General features: G+C 60.9%; 1 protein-coding gene across 1 annotated transcript in view; it reads left to right on the forward strand.

Annotated features, from left to right (window-relative positions):
* The window catches only part of ZNF536 (zinc finger protein 536), a 151,273-nt gene that overhangs the window by 49,222 nt on the left and 84,705 nt on the right, over positions 1-17,346 (forward strand). The window contains exons 2-3 of the mRNA XM_054710670.1: positions 1,747-1,899; positions 11,722-13,257. Coding sequence (XP_054566645.1) covers positions 1,747-1,899; positions 11,722-13,257 — 1,689 coding nt within the window. The remainder of the gene's footprint in view (positions 1-1,746; positions 1,900-11,721; positions 13,258-17,346) is intronic.

Genomic DNA, 17,346 nt, shown 5'->3' on the forward strand with positions numbered 1-17,346 from the left:
CCCAGCTGAGAGCCGCCGCCGCCTGGTGGAAACAGGGCCCTTGACTGCGCACAGCGAGGCCGGGCGGGCTCACTGGTGGTTTACTGACCTCACGGTCCCAGCCTCGGAGGCCGAGGGAGGCCGGGAGGCCAGTGCCCGTGCTGAGGGGTGGGGCGGGCGGGCGGGCGGCAGGAGCGGGCATTGCAGCTGTTTAAACCTGCAGGGTGACTTGGACGGACGCCTGGCCATCGTTCTCCTGGGCTCTTGGGAAACTGGCGCCTGGGGGTGGGGGCCCTGCCGGCTGCACGCAGCTTGCGACACGGGTTAGCCGTGGCACCGCTCACACTCTGGTGCCCGTGTGCCCTCGTCCATGGCCCTCGTCGGTAGCCTTTGCACATGCGTGTGGATGTCCCCAAACCTGGTGCTGGGGGGGGCGAGTTCCACGTGTGGCGGAACCCGAGGAAAAGGATGCCGGGCAATCAGGCCCTTAGAACAGCTCCCCGGGGGTGAGAGGGGTTGGGAGCTCAGGGCTCCCGGGAGCCCTCGGGGGACTTTCCAGGGTGACGCCCCCCCACTGTCGTGGGCAGTCTGAGGCAGGAAGGGTGCTCCAAGCAGAGCGTCTCCACAGAGCCTCAGAGCCAAGGGCGCTTGGCCACGTCCCGCTCACGGCCTGCGGTCTGCAGGAGGGCAGCGACTTGCATTGCCATCGCTCGCGTGGGACATGTCTCGTGTGTTCTGCTCTCCGCAGAGCCCTGGCCTGTCGTCACCCCAGAAGGTCCCCTCGTTCTCCCGGTGGGTCTAGGTGAGGCCCCGAGGGAGGGCGGAGGCTGCAACAAGCGAGGATCCCGCCAGCCTCGGCACCTCAGGGCCTCGGGGTCTGTGAGGCCGTCAGCGCAGCCCCCGCAGTCCTCTCCCAACACACAGCTCCCAGCTCCCGCCCCGCCGCCCCCTCGGGCCTCGCCCTGACGTGTTCTCCAAACGCTCGATGTTTCCACCGTTTTATTTACTGTCGTGGCCCGTCATTTCCATGCAAATCTCGCTCTGTCGTCTAACGGTTTGGGTTCCACGACGAGTAGCAGCCGGAGGGACGTGGGTATCGATGCGCTGCAGGCGGGTTCTCAAGCGCCGTGCTCCGCGCTGACGGAGATTCAGCCGCGTCTGCACGGGCCTGTGGATGCGGCTCATCGCGGGCGGATTGTGGAACTGCGTTTCCAGGCTTCTCCCTCCCGCGAGATCCCAGCAGCCACGGGCGGAGCCTGCCAGGGGGAGAGGACCCGTCGGGTCGTTTCCTTCCTGTCCCCTACGTCGCCCTGGTCTGCACGCCTTTGGGGCTCGGCCGACACGCTTTCTATTTTCCGTTCGTTGCTTCTTCATGTCCCATGGCAAACTCTCCCGGCAGTCGCTCTTATAAATTAATCAGATCCAACCAAACACCACCATTGCTAAACTTTTGGGGGAAAAACTATATTTAATAGGAGCTAAGCAAGAGGAGAAATCCGACCAGCTGCTGACACAGCTGTTTCTGTTCTTGTTTAATTCAGTTCGATATAAAGGTACCATATGCTGCTTAAGACGATGATAGGAAAGATGAAATAATTTTGGAGAATAACAAGGAAATACATGAATTGTCAGCGTTCTGTCAGATTTAAAGAACGAGACCGACAGGTGCGGTATCGACACGTTTGACTCTGCGTGGCGTTAGCAGTTTGGGTGCGAACAACTTTTGACGGGCGCTGAAGTGACGTGCGAACGTTTCCCCCGCTGCAGACCTCGGCGAGGAGGCGGGGAGAGCGGCCGGCGTGCAGCCGCCCGCGCTGCTGCGGGACCGGAGCCTGGGCTCGGCCATGAAGGACTGTCCGTACTGCGGGAAGACCTTCCGCACGTCACACCACCTGAAGGTGCACCTGAGGATACACACAGGTGAGCGCTGGGGGGCCGCCCTGTCCCTGGTCCCCGCTGTGGGAGTCACTCGGTCACGGTCTCCCGCGAACCTGGGCACACACTGCTGTGTGCGTGGAACTGACCCCGAGGCCCAGGGCCCGGACTTCACCATCCCCCTCCTGAGCGACCCCCAGGTCTGTGTGCAGGCCCGGGGTGACCCGGACACTTGGCCGGTGGCCTCCTCCTGCTGCATTGAGGCCCGTCTGAACCTCGTACTGACGGGCGGCCTTTCGGGTGCAGGATGGCAGGCCTGTGGATGCACCTTCCTCCTCAGGGGAGCTGGGTTCCCCGAGGCTGTGCTTGGGATTGTGGGGGCTCCTCAGGCTGCCAGGACATGGGGACGGCCCCCCAGATCCCCCACCATAGGGCTGTCACAGGAGGGGAGACCTGGCCACGTGTCCCGGGATCCTGTCCGTTCATTAGATATGGACATGGGCCCCTGGGACGGCCCCCCAGGGGGCAGGAGAGAGAGTAACAGCTTTGGGGGTCAAGCTCTCTTATGTATGAAAGGGGACGTCGCTGCTCCCCTGGCGTCACCCGCCGGGGCACCAGCCTGAACCTGAGGTGGGCCAGACGGGGGGTGGCAGAGGGAGGCTGGGTCTCCTGAGAACAAGGACTGACGGCTCTTTAGCAAACAGGGACGGGCCGCGGGCCTGATTGTGGCTCCCGCTGCCCCTTCCGGCCAGCGCCTACCCCGGCGCTGCCTTGCCCCACCGTCCTGGTTCTTGCTTTTCTGCAAGCTGCTTGGACGTTGCCGACAGGAAAGAAAAATCTATCCGCGCTATGGACACCTCCATTTTCTTTGATTTTTCTCCTGACGCTTTATCTATCGGAGTCTGAGCTGCTCCAGAGGGTGGACAAATATGCCATCCATTTTCAGAAATAATTGTGGTCTGCTTCCCGAGGAATCAATAAAGCTCAGGGCCCGGCAGGATGTTCGGTGGCGCGGGCCTCGGAGCAGCTGCGGCGAATGCCAAGTGCCCTCGCCTGGGCCCTCGTCTGCTGCCCCCAAACCTCCCTGACGGGGGAGCCCCGAGGACGGCGGCGTGGGCCAGCTGCGCTTCCTGCAGAACTGGGGGGCCGGGGAGCGTGGCCCCTGGGACGGCCCCTCTCAGCGAGCCCTCCCAGGCCAAGGGGGAGCGCCCGAAACCACAGCCAGGTTCCACCGAGGCCTGGCCCCTGGGACCCGGCCCAGCGGGCACCGTGGCTCCGTCCTCGGCTCCCTCCCACCCTTCCCCGTCCTCCTGTCTGTCCCTCCAGTGCAGGGGCCTGTTTCCGCTATAGGACGTCCGTGCCCACAGACCCTCCACCTGGAATGATCTCCTTCCGGTGGCCACTGTCATCTCAGAGAGACCGGCCCGACTCCCCGTCCGAAACACCCCGCAGGCCCCGCTCCATTTTCTCCCTCAGCTCACACGCCCCACGAGGACCCTGTGCGGTGCAGTTGTTTGTAGAACATGAGGCTGGTGACGCGTGCGTCTGTCCCACGGCTGTGATTTCTCGGTCCCCAGGGCCCACCCGCGCACCTGCCGCACCGCGGGTGCCCAGCGCCTGGCCGTCTCCGAGTGACCCGCCTCCTGCAGCCGTGCCTGGTGCTGGGGCCGCCCGCCGAGGGGACAGGGGCTGCGGGGACCCTGGTCCGATGGGAGAGGCGGGCTGAGCACAGCACCATCGTGAACCACGCTTGGCTGCCGGCTGCAGGGCGGGACTCTAGGTTGCAGACGGCAGACCTGCCCAGGAGCGCGGTGAGGGCATGACCCCGACTGCGGGTCTCTGCACCTTCGGAGCGTGGCGCCAACGCCCCTTCTCGGTGACGGCTCCCCAGCTCAGACCCCTGGCTTCCCCATATTGCCCGAGGAGCACTTCCCTCCCAGGGGGAGCTGGGTCCCCGAGGCTGTGCAGGGGTTGGGGGGGCCCCCATCCTGCCAGGACATGGGACAGTCCCCTAGAGCCCCTGCCACGGGGCTGTCCCAGGAGGGGAGACCTGGCCACGTATCCCAGGGCCGGGTTCACCCGTGGCTGTGCCTCCCTCCGTGGCCTCGGCCCCCAGGGACTGTGGGGCAGGAGAGAGAGGGTCTGGGCCTCCCCACCAGGAGCCTGCCCACCCCGTGGGAGACCCTCTCAGCTGCCTGCGGGTAAGAGATGCTCCCAGAACATTCCATGAAGAGGACCGAGGCCGCCAGGAGGCCTTCCGGACCTGGACGGAAGCAGGTGGATGCTGCTGCTGACATTTTAACGCGGAGAAACGTGAGCGGTTTCCCCAAACTTCTGTTTTTCCCGCTTCACAAACTTCTTCTGAAATGTATGACTCATGGTCCGTGGAGATGCGAGAGAAGCAAGGAGACCGGGCCGTGGGCAGAGGCATTCTGGGAAGCTCCCAGAATAAGGAAGAAAGTGAAAGACGCCATGGAAATGCCCCCCCCCCCAACCCCAGCAGCGTTTGCTGAGTGTAAAAAGCAGGATCATATCCAGATGAAGATCAATTTCCTTTTTATCAAAGAACAAAGAAGGAGGGAAACGCTTACACGCGTGCATGGGAGCAGAGCTGACAGTGGTCCATGTGCGATTCGGCACATCCATGACGGCGGTGTGAGCGTGCAGGCGACACGCACGAGGAACCAAAGCAAAACGGAGCGTTGGTCGGTCACTGAGCCCATGACCCAGGGCGGGGTGTCCCCGGCTCCTCCCAGTTTCTGTGTTTTGAGGTGACGTCGCGCAGGACAGGAGTCTGTGAGAGAGAACACCCGTGTCCCACAGTGCCGCCTTCTGAACTCCTCCCATCAGGGCCCGCAGGAGCGCGGGAGACAGTCAGCGTGTCGCCGACGTGCTGTAACTGGGTGGGGTGGGAGGCGGCCCAGTGGTGGTCTTATCCACCGTCCTTCCTCCCGAGAGTCTGGTGGGAAGACAGGGTGGGCGGAGGGGACCCCGCCCGAGTCCTCCCTCCCCGACTCAGCGGCTGCCCGTCCCCCCACACCTCTTCGTTAGGCAGGTGAGCGGGGCCGCACCTCAGCTCGGCCGTGCCCCCGGGACCCGCACGGCTCCCGGCCGTGGAGGGAGCCGCTAGGGACCTTCGGGTCCGGGAGGCCGCCCTGAGTTGGCTCTGCCACGCACCCCGGGGAGCCCGCGCTTCCCTCCTGGTTGACACGCCGTCCCGGGCTGAGCAGAATCAGATCAGTTAGGCCAGTGGTCGGCAAACTGCGGCTCGTGAGCCACATGCGTCTCTTTGGCCTCTTGAGTGTGGCTCTTCCACAAAATACCACGGCCTGGGCGAGTCTGTTTTGAAGAAGTGGCGTTAGAAGAAGTTTAAGTTTAAAAAATTCAGCTCTCAAAAGAAATTTCAGTCGTGCTGTTGATATTTGGCTCTGTTGACAAATGCGTTTGCCGACCACGGGGCTAGCCTGCCAGCTTCTGCCGATTCCTCTTCCGGAAGGAGAGCACGTGTGTCGGGCTTAGTGGGGCCCTGCCACCTGCGTGATTATGAAAAAAAGGAAAAAAAATACCCACTTGCCCCAAAGGAGAGGATTCTTTTTTTCCTTTTGTTCCGAGGTGAAATTTCATGGCTTCTGTGGATCCCACGATGAGCCGAGAGCCCATTGTCTTCCCCCACGGGCCCCCGCCCCCCTCCCCCGCCCCGTCTTCTCTCCCTGCCCTAAGGACGTCCCAAACTTTTGTGGAAAATAATTGGCGGGGTTTAGATTTCCTCAGAAGTTGCGGCGGTAAGGTGACGGCGTAACTTTCCCCGCAAACCCTAAGCAGGGAGATACCCATTAGTGGAATTAACCGCGGTTCCTAGGCAGGAGCCGGCGCCGTACAGTGGGCACGGCTAATGAACGCTGCAGCGGCGATATTTCATCAGACAAATTAATGCTCACGTTTAATGGGGAAGTCGCCTAATGAATCTGGGCTCCAGTGACAGCAATTAGAGACACAGATTGTCCCCTTCTGGACAAGCCACTGTTTAGCACGGAGCAGCTGTGTGAGAAGTCTCCAGGTTTACAACGTATAGATGCTTTGGGGGAATTAGCGCACAATTTATATTTATGGACTGGAGCTGCCGCGGGAAGGCGCCGCCGCATTTGTCTCTCCCGGTGTTCGCTGAGTGAGGACGGGGAGGAAGGCTGAGTAAATAGTGAGGAGACGCCGCCGCCGACGCGGGAAACCGTCCGCACCTCGATGTCAAACCCAGAGCCCCGCACGAGAGCCAGCAGAGCGAACGGGAATCAGCAAGGACACGTGGGAAGCGCGAGGCCCTTCTCAAAAGCCTGAGGAAGGGGCGTCCGCGGAGACCCGTCGGGACCCACCTGTGGGTTTGGGAACGTGCTCCTCCAGCTTATCCAGCGCAACGTGGAGGCTCAGAATGATGAAAGCTATGGCCGTGCGGAAATAGGTACGGTGGCCCGGCCGGCGTGGCTCAGTGGCTGAGATCCACTTAGGAACCAGGTGGTCATGGTTCGATTCCCGGTCAGGGCTCATGCCCGGGCTGCGGGCTCCATCCCCAGGAGGCGTGCAGGAGGCAGCTGATCCATGACTCTCTCATCATTATGTTTCTATCTTCCCCCTTCTCCCTTCCTCTCTGAAGTCAATAAAAATATATAAAAAAAAAAAGAAAATAGTGGGATGAACGAATGAAAACAGATGGCCATATACAGGGAGTCCCCCCCCGCCCCCACAAACATACACACACTTCAACAACTGACAGCCCCGTTGTGGAAATGAGATGCATTTCAGTAAACACTGCCTTTATGATGATCCTAAGTGTGTGGCTACATTTTGGGGGGACACCCCCTATTTCCATAGCTTCTTTACAGTGACCTGTGGACGTGCCGATGCTCCCCCAAAGCTGAGTGTGCAGCCCGTCCCCAAGGCGGCGGGAGCTGGTTTTACTATAAGGTGGTTCCAGTGATTTCTTTTCCTCTTTATGGAACTTATGGGGGGGACCCTGGCTAAGGAAAGTACACAGGTTTCAGGTGCACAACCCCACTTCACGCATCCGCACCCTGACGTTAGCAGGGGTGGAACCTTTGTGCTGCCGAGGGCCGTTTGCACATTTATAACATCATTCATGAGACACACAGGGTTATCAGCTTAGAGTCTACCCACAGGTTGAGAATCGAGACCCACAGGTTGAGAACCGCTGCTGTAGAGCCTAAGGCCATCGGAAAACACAGATATTTACATTACGATTCATTAACAGTAGCAAAATTACAGTTATGAAGTAGCAACGAAAATAATTTTATGGTTGGGGGTCACCACAACACAAGGAGCTGTATTAAAGGGTCGCGGCATTAGAAAGGTTGGGAACCACTGGCTTAGACATTCGCCTGCTCTATCTGGTCAAACACCTAATGACCTCGGCACCCGGGCCTTGGCAGGGCCAGACCCATGATTTTGAGGGCCTCATAGGGCCCGTGGGCCGTACGTTCCCACCCCTGCTTCTGCCCACTGAGGTGAGGAGCTGCCGACGGCTTTGTGATGCCGGCTCTAGCTACACTCTCTTTTCTAGAAAGGCGGTGTCCGGGCCCAGCCTCACTCCCTTGAAAGGTTGGGGAGGTTTCCGGAAAGGTCACCGGTGCCCTGACCTGCTTCGTTGGATGGGGAACTGGCTCAGCAGCGGCCCCCTCCCCCAGGCGCAGGCTTCGGAAGGGCCGCCGGGGCCGGACCCAGCCGGCGGAGGAGGCTCCGGGGCCCCTCACGTTTGGGGACGTGTTTAAGCAGGTGCCAGAGTTTAAAAACCAGGATGCTGCACGTAGGAAACGAGTGTGGCTTTGCCTAGGGCCGTGGTCGGCAAACCGTGGCTTGAGAGCCACATGCGGCTCTTTGGCCCCTTGAGTGTGGCTCTTCCACAAAATACCACGGCCTGGGCGAGTCTATTTTGAAGAAGTGGCATTAAAAGAAGTTTAAGTTTAAAAAATTTGGCTCTCAAAAGAAATTTCAATCGTTGTACTGTGGATATTTGGCTCTGTTGGCTAATGGGTTTGCCGACCACTGGTCTAGAGCGTCAGCGGTCGCCGTGTCCACAGCTGTTTGGACCTGAGTGGCGGCCGCCTGTGGGAGAGGCGTGGGGTCTGCCTGCAGTTTCCCGCAGCCTGAGGTGAGCCTGGCTGGGAAGGCCCCTGAGAGGGCGGCTCCCACACCAGGCGGATGCAGAGACAGCGTCCCAGACATCACGGTCCCAGGCGCCCTGAGAAGCCGGGGCAGCCCGAGTGGTGCCCCCGGCGGGTTTGGACTCACGTAAGGCCCAAGTGGCCAATCACTCAGCTAGCCGGCGCTGCTGGCCGGGTCTGGGCGGCCGGTGCCAGGAGGCTGCACAGGGAACACCTTTCCAAGTCTCAGGCGGAGTCTGCTGGGCGGGAGGGGCTGGGCGGCCGCTGGCTCGCTCCTGGGCAGACGCCCGAGGCGTTGGCACCAGCCCCCGTCAGGCTGCAGCGAGTGGCCAGGTGGGTGGCGCGGACTGGGCAGTAGCTCCCAGCACAGGTGGGCTCGCATTTGTCCGTTGGCCAAATGGAAGAGGTGTGTGCGTGCATGTGTGTGTTACATGATGGCTGTGCATGTGTGTGCACATGTTATGTGATGTGTGTGATGTATGGTTTTTGTGTGTGCACACATACATGTGTGTATGGTATATGGAATGTGTGTGGTGTATGATGTGTGTATGTGTGTGTGCGCGCGCACGCACGCATGTGCACAGGCATCTCTGGGTGTATGTGGGGGGTGTGTGCACAGGCGTCTCTGGGTGTGTATATGTGTGTGTGTGTGTGTGCACAGGGGTCTCTGGGTGTATGTGGGGGGTGTGTGCACAGGTGTCTCCGGGTGTATGTGGGGGGTGTGTGCACAGGCGTCTCTGGGTGTGTATATGTGTGTGTGTGTGCACAGGCGTCTCTGGGTGTATGTGAGTGCACACAGGCATCTCTGGGTTTCAGAGCTGACATGAGACCTCCGAGAACACAAGCTCCAACTTCCCACACCAGAGGGTGAGGCGGCACAGGTCCCGACATGGGAGTCGTGTGCCCGGGGGGAGCAGACCGTAGCTCCGGGGCCCTGGTCCCAGCCCCGACTCTCAGCCCCTCCTGGTGCAGAGGTGCAGGGGCCTTCCCTGCTCAGCCGCCCACGTCCCTCCCCGAAGGCCACTTCCCGGGAGCGGGCACCTGGTTTCCGCGCTCCGGCTGTGCGTGGCGGGCCGACAGCAGGACTTCTGGACGTGGAGGTGGGGTTAGTGTCGGAAGTTTGTAAAACTCCTCAGCTCCTCTCTGGCTTTTCAAAGCGTATTCTTTCCCTGTCTGCGTCAGGACTGCTCAGGACCCCGGAGAAATGCCCCCTCGGGCCCTACCCCCGACCTAGGCCATCAGGACCACAGCTCCTGTGTGCGTCCCCTGGAAATGCATCCACGCGGCCCCGTGCACCCCGCCCAGGCCTGCGGGCACGGTCCACACCCTCCCTCGGCAGCTCCCGCCACGGAGGCCCGGCGCTGCCCGCAGACCCTGTGGGATGAGTGATTAAGAGGCACCTAATCGCCCCAGGTGTGCTCTGCAGTGCAGCCTTCGCCTCACCCAGCCTGCGGGCCTCACCCAGCCCCGGTGCCCACTGACCCACAGCCAGATCCCGAGTCCTTGTCAGGCCCCATTGCCTGGGTTCCACCGGCCGCCGACCCCCAGGCGGCCCAGCTCCGTCCCACAGAGGCGTCCGGGTCTCCGGTGAGTTGTCCAGAGAGCGGCAGCGACATGAGCCAGGACCTCCCACGGGACCGAGGCGGGACATGAGGTGGTATCTGGAGCCCTATGTCCCTTTCTTTTTTTAAATAAATTTTATTGATTTTTTACAGAGAGGAAGGGAGAGGGATAGAGAGCTAGAAACATCGATGAGAGAGAATCATCGATCAGCTGCCTCCTGCACACTCCCTACTGGGGATGTGCCCGCAACCAAGGTACATGCCCTTGACCGGAATCGAACCCGGGACCCTTCAGTCCGCAGGCTGACGCTCTAGCCACTGAGCCAAACCGGCCAGGGCAGCCCTGTGTCCCTTTCCTCTGAGGGTGGCGTCTTCCTCTCGGTCCTTGGCAGGGTCCAGCCAGAGCCCCAGGACCTTCCCACATGGAGACCCTCCCAGACCCACGGGCGTCTCGAGCTGCCCGGGAGCCCCGCAGCTACTGAGCGGGGGGCACATGGCAGCGTGCGGACGAGGCCGGCACTGGGTCTGGGGGTGACGGGGAGTCCCCTGCCCAGAACCAGGCTGTCGGTCTTCTTGGCGGCCTAGTCCTCCCTTCAGCCACTGTGTCACCCAGTGCCCACGCCCGGAGGACGGGGGTCGCGGCATCGGCCCAGCCCGGCAGGCACCGGTGACCTCGTCCGGTTCACGCTGGACGAGGGCAGGTGGGGACGTGGTCCCTCAGAGAGATCACGTGGGTGTGGACGGGCATGCTGGGTGGGAGCAGCTCCCAGGGACGGTCACGGCCGCCTTCCCCGCGGACAGCTTCTCCGTCCCCGCGTCTGGGGAGGACCTGGGCGGATCCGGAGTCCTTGGGCAGCACTTATTTATTTTTATTTTTTAAAAATACATTTTATTGATTTTTACAGAGAGAGAGGGGAAGGGATAGAGAGTTAGAAACATCGATCAGCTGCCTCCTGCACACCCCCCACTGGGGATGTGCCCGCAACCAAGGTACACGCCCTTGACCGGAATCGAACCTGGGACCCTTCAGTCCGCAGGCCGACGCTCTGTCCACTGATTTCAACCCGTGTGTGCGTCGCCTCCTGTCCCCTCGGGCCCACGGTGCACCTGGTCCAAGTGCTACGTGCCCGTGTCTCTTCCGTGGAGGCAAGAACAATAGAAGTTGGGTGTTGAATTGGAATAAATATTTAATTCGTGAAAATGGCCTTATATGTTTTAAAACGCCCCTTAACGCGATTTTTATTCTCTCGAAAGCGCTTATTACAGGTAAATTACGCATTTTACTGCCGCAGCGTTAGGTTCGCCATTAGAACAAATTTAAGGCCCTGTGAAGACCAGTAGATAACGTTAATTTCAAATACAGAAGCTAAATATATTTTGCCCCTTTTTATTACTCGTTTTCTTTTAAGGTTTATTGACTGCTTTTTGTCTTAACTATACGTCTTTACGTGCCGCCGCCGTAATGCACGGTAATGGCATTAATATTTTAGGGAATCGGTATTTATGGATCTTTATTTGGAAACAATGCCGTGGGTCTGCCGCTCTCCCAGCCCTGGAAGGGTGCCCTCCCGATAATGATGAATTGCCCGTGCTGTGTGCCATTTGCTAATTATATCCATGATTTACTGCGGAGCGAGACTTAAATCATTCATTTCAGTCTTGCGTAACAGGGCCATAAAATTTTTAGGTTTAAAAATGGTTTCCATGTGTATAATTTAAACAAATTTCAGAGCTATTGTATACACAAAATACTGCACCCAGCCATTTGTTACGTACGCCGTCTTCCTAAACTTCTACTCTTAATGATCACTGTGGTTGGAATTATTATGCTTAATTTTCATAATCATAGCTTTTAAATCTATAGCCGTTTCCACACGTTAGATGAAGAAAGAGATAGCTAATTGTGTGTGGATAGTATGTCATTCCTGAGTAGTCCCAAATGGTACGAAATCGTTAAAAAGGCTGAAAAGCACGAATTATTCTTCTATTAACGAGCAGTTGTTCTCCGACTAATTATTAGTTGGCGCTGCTTTGTGTCCAAGAACAAGCGCTGCTCCTTCTAGCCTCACGCGCAGCAAAGTGAGATAAACTCTCTCTCTCTCTCTCCCCCCCCCCCCCGTGCCCACGCCTGGCAGGTGAGAAGCCCTACAAGTGTCCGCACTGTGACTACGCCGGCACGCAGTCCGCCTCCTTGAAGTACCACTTGGAGCGGCATCACCGGGAGCGACAGAACGGGGCGGGGCCCCTGTCCGGCCAGCCGGCGAGCCAAGACCCCCGGGACGAGCCGTCGGGCAAAGCCGCGCTGTTCCTCAGGCCCGACATCCTGAGGGGCGCCTTCAAGGGCCTCCCCGGGATGGACTTCCGAGGGGGGCCCGCCACCCAGCCGTGGCCGGCCGGAGCGCTCTCGTCGGGGGACCACCCCGGCCAGGCCGGCGGCGTGTCTTCCTCGGAGCCTCCGTCAGACGCCCTGAGAGGCACCGACCTTCCCTCCAAAAGCGCCCACTTCTCCGACGTCGGAAGAGCCTACCAGAGCCTCTCGGGCAACGGCGTGAGCTTCCAGGGGTCCCTGCAGGCGTTCATGGACAGCTTCGCCCTCGGCTCCCTGCGGAAGGAGAAGGGCGCCAAGGACAAGGCCCCGCCGGACCCTCCCTCCGCCAGAGCCCACGGGGCGGACGGCGGCGGCGAGGACAGAGGGGGCGGGAAGGCGCCCCCGAGGAAGTCAGAGAAGTCGCAGTATGAGCCTCTGGACCTGTCGGTGAGGCCCGACGCCCCCGCCCTGCCCGGCTCCCGGGTGACGGTGCGGGACAGCGTGGCGTGGCACGGCTGCTTGTTCTGCACGTTCACCACGTCCTCCGTGGAGCTCATGGCCCTCCACCTGCAGGCCAACCACCTGGGCAGAGCGAAGCGCAGGGACCCCGCCGCAGGGGTGGCCGTCCACGGCAAGGAGCAGGTGCGGGAGGCCAGCAAGGAGATAGCACTGGCCACCCTGATGGGGCCTCTGGACTCTGCTTCTGAGAAGGTGGCCCCAGGACAGGCCATGGAGACTCTGGGGGAGCCGAAGAGTGGCCCGTGGCCCGGCCATGTGGACCCCGCGTTCTGTAACTTCCCGTCAGACTTCTACAAGCAGTTCGGCGTGTACCCCGGTGCGGTGAGCTCGGGAGCCCCCAGTTCCTGCCCCAACAAGGGGCCCGAGGGCAAGGCCCCCCCGGAAGACGATGCCCCGATCGTGATCCCCGACACTGCGGACAAGAACACGGCTGACGGCCTGTCCGACGGCACCTCCTCCGAGGACATGGACTCCACCAAGGGGGACGACGAGGACGAGGAGGTCGACACGGAGCCCGAGGTGGCAAGGAAGCCGCCCGCGGCCCTCAGCAAGGACAGCGACGGCGGGGACAGCCTGCTGCCCACGGGCGCCCCGCAGCCCGTCCAGGGACTGGCATCACCCCTGTCCCAGGCGTCGGAGAAGGCGTGGCACAGCCCGGGCCTCCTCCCGGCCCAGGACCCCGCCGCGGGCCTGGCCCGGCCGGAGCGCGGGCCCCCCGGCCTGGAGAAGCCGATGAACATGCTGTCGGTCCTCAGGGCCTACAGCGCGGAGGGCCTGGCCGCCTTCAACGGACTTGCCGGGGGCGCGGCCGGCTCAGGATGCGTCAAGAGGCCGGACGTGTGTGGTAAGTTCTAGAACCCTCCCCCCCGGGTTCCTTTCCCAGCATGGCGGGCTGAGTGTGCACTTGGTAAGCACGGGAGGGGTAGACTGATGGACTCACTCGCGGATTTTGAACCGAACATCCAAGGTCCCACCCGCCCCCATACTGGAGGCGCTGCATGGACAGTCATGGAGATCTGTCACGTGCAAGCCCACATGCCTGGGCTCCCGTTAGCATGGTGGGGCCCTGGGCGGGGGTGGGTCTCCCGGGGGGAGGGACCCGTCTTTAACCCCCGGAGGGGAAGGGGTACGTAAAGGGGAAAGAGACGCGGCAACTTGCAAACTCTGCAGCGTTCACTGACGCCTTCGATGCCCGAGACCGTGCCCCTGCTGTGCTCAGCCGAACCGCTCTCCTCGCTTTCCTCGTGCGCACGCGAGGCTGTGAGACCCTCACACTGACCGAGGCCGGGAGCCGGTGACCCTGCCTCCACACAGGGAGGGGGCCGCGGGGCGTTTGCGCCTCACCTTGAGCAGCAGGGACCGTGCCCCGGGCCTTCTGTCCTGCTGCTGCCTTCTGTCCGTCTGTCTCTTCACCTGTCCGTCCGTTGTCCTAGCGAGAAGTGCGCAGCCCCAGTCGCCAGTGTTGTGACTCCGTGTGTCTCGGGCCCACGTCTGTCCGCTCTGCTTAGCAAACCGGCGCCTCGTTGCCTCCTCGGAGAACACGGCTCCCCCGGGGGTTCCCGAGCTTAGAACGTGGCCGGAAGTGGGCTCTGGTGGCTGGGAGGCGCGGGGAGGGTCCAGTCCTTCTCTTGGGGCTCAGATGGTCTCGCTGGGAAGCCTCTCTCAGAACAGACGCTCAGCCCCACATAACCTCTCCAGAGAGGGATGGCGGATGCCTTCCATCTTCAGTCTGTGACCGGGTTTCTGTGACTTATTTCACTTGTTGAAAAAGGAAGGGAGGGAGGGAAGGAGGGAGGGAGTGAGGGAAGGAGGAAGGAAGGAAAAGAGGGAGGAAGGCAGGAAGGAGGGAGGGAGGGAGGGAGGGAGGAAGGAAGGAAGAAGGGAGGAAGGAAGGAAGAAGGGAGGAAAGAAAGAAAAAGGAAGGAAAGGAAGGAGGGAGGAAAGAAGAAAGGAAAGGAGGGAGGGAGGGAAGGGGAAGGAAGGAAGGAAGGAAGGAAGGAAGGAAGGAAGGAAGGCAGGCAGGCGGGCGTATTTTGTAACCTCTGAATCTGACGTCCTTGCACACACAGGGGTTCAGGAAGCTGGATTGGTTCATACTTGAGGAGGACATGTATTCCCTCTCCTTCCTAATTCACGAGGAGCTGGACCAGCAGTCAGAGATACTTTTTGAATTCTCAGAAACCACTAATGGCTTCCTGACAGCCCCCCAATGTTGACAGTCCCTTGTGCTGAGTGGTCTGCAGGCCGGTCCCTGGCCACACACAGTCCCTTCCTTTGGAAGCTGTTAAAGCGAGTGTAAAAGGAGCAGGAAAGGGTGTGGCCAGGCCAGCCCCCCCCCCCTTTTCTTCTGGGGAGCAGGGCACGGGCGGGTGGACGTCTTTCTTCCGTTGTTGTTTTACGTGTGTGAGGGGCGGCCTCCGTTTGACTGTTGTTTGGGGATGTTTCTTTAAGTCTATTTCCAGTGCTTTCAGATCCCTAAGTAGGACCCTGGTTCCTGCCAGGAATCCAGGCATCAGAAAAGATCAAAACCCGGCGCGCTCACGAGCTCTTTATTATTGAAATGAGCTCATATTACCCCATTAATTTCCCATCCTCCTATTCGTGCGGGAGGAAGCGGAGCAGGCCTGCCCGGAGAGGGTGGGGAGGCCCTGCGCCCGCTCCGTCTCCTGAGCCCTTTCCCTCTGAGCTGAGCTCCCAGGCACTGCTCCCCCCCCCCCCCCCCGGCCCCCGCGGTTCCTGGGAGCATGTGCACCTTTGCCTGGTCACCCCTTAGCCCCTTGGGCAGCAGCATCTGGGTCCCAAGTTAGTTTCTCTCCAAGAGGAGCATGAAGGCAGCGGCGGAGGGGTTTCTGTGAATGACTTCACTTGTGGAAAAAAGGAGGAAGGGAGCGGGGAGGGAGGAAGGAGGAAGGAAGGAGGAGGAAGAAGTGAAGAGGGCGGAAAGAGGAAGGAGGTAAGAGGGAGGGAGGAAGGAGGGAGGAGGGCGGAAAGAGGAAGGAGGTAAGAGGGAGGGAGGAAGGAGGGAGGCGGAAGGAAGCAGGGAGGAGGGAGGAAGAAGGTAAGCGGGAGGAAGGAGGGAGGAGGGCGGAAGGAGGAAGGAGGTAAGAGGGAGGAAGGAAGGAGGAAGGAGGGAGGCGGAAGGAAGCAGGGAGGAGGGAGGAAGAAGGTAAGCGGGAGGAAGGAGGGAGGAGGGCTGAAGGAGGAAGGAGTAAGAGGGAGGGAGGAAGGAGGAAGGAGGGAGGCGGAAGGAAGCAGGGAGTATTTTTAACCTCTGGGTCTGGTGCTCCTTGTACACAGGACTCCCCAGGTGAGGCCCGGCCCCCCTGCTCCACCTGCACTCGGGGCGAGAAGCCCACGCGAACCTCCCTGGTTTCTGGGAGCCCAGCGCCGGGGTTCCTTTGACCTGTTCCCTCCCCCTCCTCCTGCTGGGAAGCGGCCCAGGTGGGCCCCGGGGCCAGGTGGAGACCTGCCCTCTTGCTCCGGAGGGGCCTGACCCTGACCCTGTGCTCAGCCCCTCCCCTACCCCTCCCCACGCCCTGGAGGGCCAGGCCTGCGCATCCCTCTGCATGCCTGGCCGGAAACCTAGATCCGCTATCCGCTAGGCCCCCCAGTCCAGCGCACTCTGCTCACATCACAGGGAGCACACACAATAGTTGAACGTTTGACACCCCGTGGGCATCACTTTGGAAGAGGAGGGCCCGATGTTGGCCCGGGAATCAAATATTCCCACGTCTCCCCCTCCTGCCCGTTCTGCCCAGGGGCTGGCCTCCCGTGAGGTGCGGTGGGGCCCCGGGATGGCGGCTGCAGGGCCTGGTCTCGGAGCCCTGCTGTGTTCCAGGCCCGCGGGGCCTGCACCCTCCTGTGGGCTGGCGTGCCCAGAGCCTGGGTGGAGCACACCCTCCCCCTCCCTCTCTGTGGACTTGGTCGCTCCCAGATGGGGCGCCCGCTCCCCCTGTGGTCCAGGGCCTGGTGCTGGATCCCCGTAGGGGACACCGTGGCTTGACCTGAAGGCCAAGGGCAATCTCGTGAGTTAGCGCGTATCACTGTCCATCTGCCTGCGCTGCCCTGCTGGCTGCCGGGCTCTGGCGGGGCGAAGCATGGGTGCTGACTCCAGGCGCCCCCAGAGACCAGCAGCCCTGGGCAGGCGCTCCCCATCTCCCCCCCCTCCCCCGAGCCCAGTGCTCTGTGTGTGGAGTGTGGGTGCCAGGACAGCCTCTGAAGGGCAGCCCCCTCCCTGTGCTCCCCCTTGCTGGCCCCCACCCCCCCTTCCTCCTCCTTTGCATGGACCGGAATGCCTGGGCCGGAGGGTGCGCGCCCCGAGGCTGGCAGAGCCGTGGTGTGAACCTGCTGTATTTGCCAGACGGTCTGCTCCCCGTTCAGAACAAACACATGGACGGTGTCTGAGTCGGCAGACGCGGTGACCTTTAGCCTTGTTTATGTTCCGTCCCTTTTGCCGCAGAGCGTTGGCTCCAACGCTCCCGTCTGAGTCAGCAGTGCCTCCGAGGGGTCTGGACGCCTTCCGCTGTCGTCCTGTCCAAGGTCCCCTCGGATCCCACAGGAGCTGCTGTCCTGGACCGAGCCAGGGAGCAGCAGAGCTCTTTGGTTCAACCCACATGCACACACGTGTGTGAACATACACACACACACACAACCAAACGCACATGCAGACATGTGAACACGTGCATAAGCACACACACGTGTGTGCATAGGTCCACACACTGGTGCATGCACATACTTGCATGCACATGTGCACACACTTACATGCACACATACTGACACATGCACACACACTGGCACACACACACGGGCATACACTCACACGCGTTCACACAAACTCATACCTGCTCACTCACTCACATGCACACTCACACACTCACACACTTCCCTCCCTGGCAGGACTTTGGGGTTCGGGGGAGGACGAGAATGCTAAAAG

This window comes from Eptesicus fuscus, chromosome 21 (assembly GCF_027574615.1).
Source record: "Eptesicus fuscus isolate TK198812 chromosome 21, DD_ASM_mEF_20220401, whole genome shotgun sequence".
Lineage (NCBI taxonomy): Eukaryota > Metazoa > Chordata > Mammalia > Chiroptera > Vespertilionidae > Eptesicus > Eptesicus fuscus.